The sequence below is a fragment of the Schistosoma mansoni genome, chromosome W (genome assembly GCF_000237925.1).
Source record: "Schistosoma mansoni strain Puerto Rico chromosome W, complete genome".
In the NCBI taxonomy this organism is placed as follows: domain Eukaryota; kingdom Metazoa; phylum Platyhelminthes; class Trematoda; order Strigeidida; family Schistosomatidae; genus Schistosoma; species Schistosoma mansoni.
The window spans coordinates 19897290-19899037 of record NC_031502.1 but is presented as its reverse complement, the minus strand read 5'-3'; the positions used below and the strand labels follow the sequence as shown (position 1 = coordinate 19899037).

Here is a 1748-nt window from a genome sequence, read left to right as displayed (position 1 = left end):
ACAAACCAAATACATGTTATCTATCTATATATACAAAACTTTTATTTCATATTACCAAAGATAACTATACAATACTCAGATGGTTTTAGCCATCATCATCATCATCATCATCATCATCATTGTTTCTTATATAGAAAATCAATTAATCAATAAGACAAGGATTTATGAATTCATTTAGTTTTAGATCATGCAATTAACCGGGTACTTATATTTCCCCCCCCCCGATTAATATTATTACATAATGTTTTTAATTCTATTAAAGTTTTTTCATTGATATTCTACTAGTTATTCACTTCATTTAATGATAGTTCATTTAAACAATTCCATGTTTCTATGATTAAATTGATTAATCAATAATCAACAATCGATCATTGATTGTTTTATTGATTTTTGATTGATTTAAGATGTGCTTTTTTGGGGGGGGGCAAATATTCATTCATATTTCTTATTAATTTCCATTGGTTTACATTGAATAAAATATGGTTTATCTAATTGATATAATCTTGAATGTTTTTTTAATGAATTAATATCTGAATATTTACGTGAAATAATTGGGGTACTACTAGTAGTAATAGAGTTAGCCGGTATAGCTGATGTACTAAAATGTCTAGATTTTCTACAATTCATTGGTGATGTGTTCTCATTGGTTTCCATAGTTATTCCATAAGTTGATTGTAATAGATCATGAGCTTCTGACCATGATAAACCATATAAATCTTCATTAAATAATGCAACACTATGTATAATATAATATTTAAATCTTTTAGAAAGATTTACTGCTTTACGTAATAATAATTGTGAGAAACTAGATTTCTTGATAGAGTTTGTAGTAGTTAATTTAGTAGTATATTCATCATCTGAACAAGATGTTGAATGATGATGATCATGATCATGATCATGATTATCCTTTGTTAGATCATATATTGAATGTTTTCTTGATTCATTCATGATTCAATCTGTTCTATTGTATACTTGAAACTATGTTTATATTGTTTACCACGGATAATAGAGAGAAAGAGATATACATCAGTACATTTCCCACTTCAATTATGATGATGTAACTAAACAACAACAATAAAACTGGGATATTTAGAAAGTTTTGTTTAGGAAAATCATTCTTCTCTATGATTGGTCAATTTTAAATAATAACAATATCCAATAAGAAATATGATTGGTTAATTTAAAGTTATATTATGTCTAATATGTCAATAGGTTATATTAATCATATGGTATTGTTTTAATGTATATTGATTGTAATTGTAACAAGAAAAAAGGGTATCCCAATGTTTAAAATATCATAAAGGGTTTTTGTGGAGAGCATCTAAGTGCTTTGGAGCGAGACTGGTAGGTCCTGAGTTTGAATATCATGAGGCGAGGTCGTGGATGCGCACTGCTGAGGAGTCCCACAATAGGACGAATGGCCGTCCAGTGCTTCCCGGTTTTCCATGGTGGTCTAGCTTCAATTGACTCATGATCTCATCTATAAAAATTACAAAAATCTCCACAAAACCCCCTTGTGACAAACTGTTGCGTTTAAAAAAGGATTAAAAAATTGCACAAACTGCCAATAACTCTTACAAGAATTGAGAGAAAGTAATTATAATGATTAATACAATAAATGTTATAAGTAAACGTCAATGTTGTAGAATATTACACGATATACATGCATAAAAGTTTTTAAGAATACAACTGTTTACTTAATGTTGGTAAGTAGTATAAAACAATACACAAAAGAGTCGGACGGAAGT

The 1748-nt window shown here is 28.5% G+C and overlaps 1 protein-coding gene across 1 annotated transcript; it reads right to left on the bottom strand.

The window, feature by feature from the left end:
• Window positions 1–432: 432 nt before the first annotated feature.
• Smp_148180 (hypothetical protein) lies at window positions 433–948 on the bottom strand (the record flags this gene model as incomplete). The annotated part of the gene is made up of 1 exon (XM_018788906.1): window positions 433–948. One exon carries the CDS (start codon window positions 946–948, stop codon window positions 433–435), a length of 516 nt encoding a protein of 171 aa, XP_018654402.1.
• Window positions 949–1748: the final 800 nt, after the last annotated feature.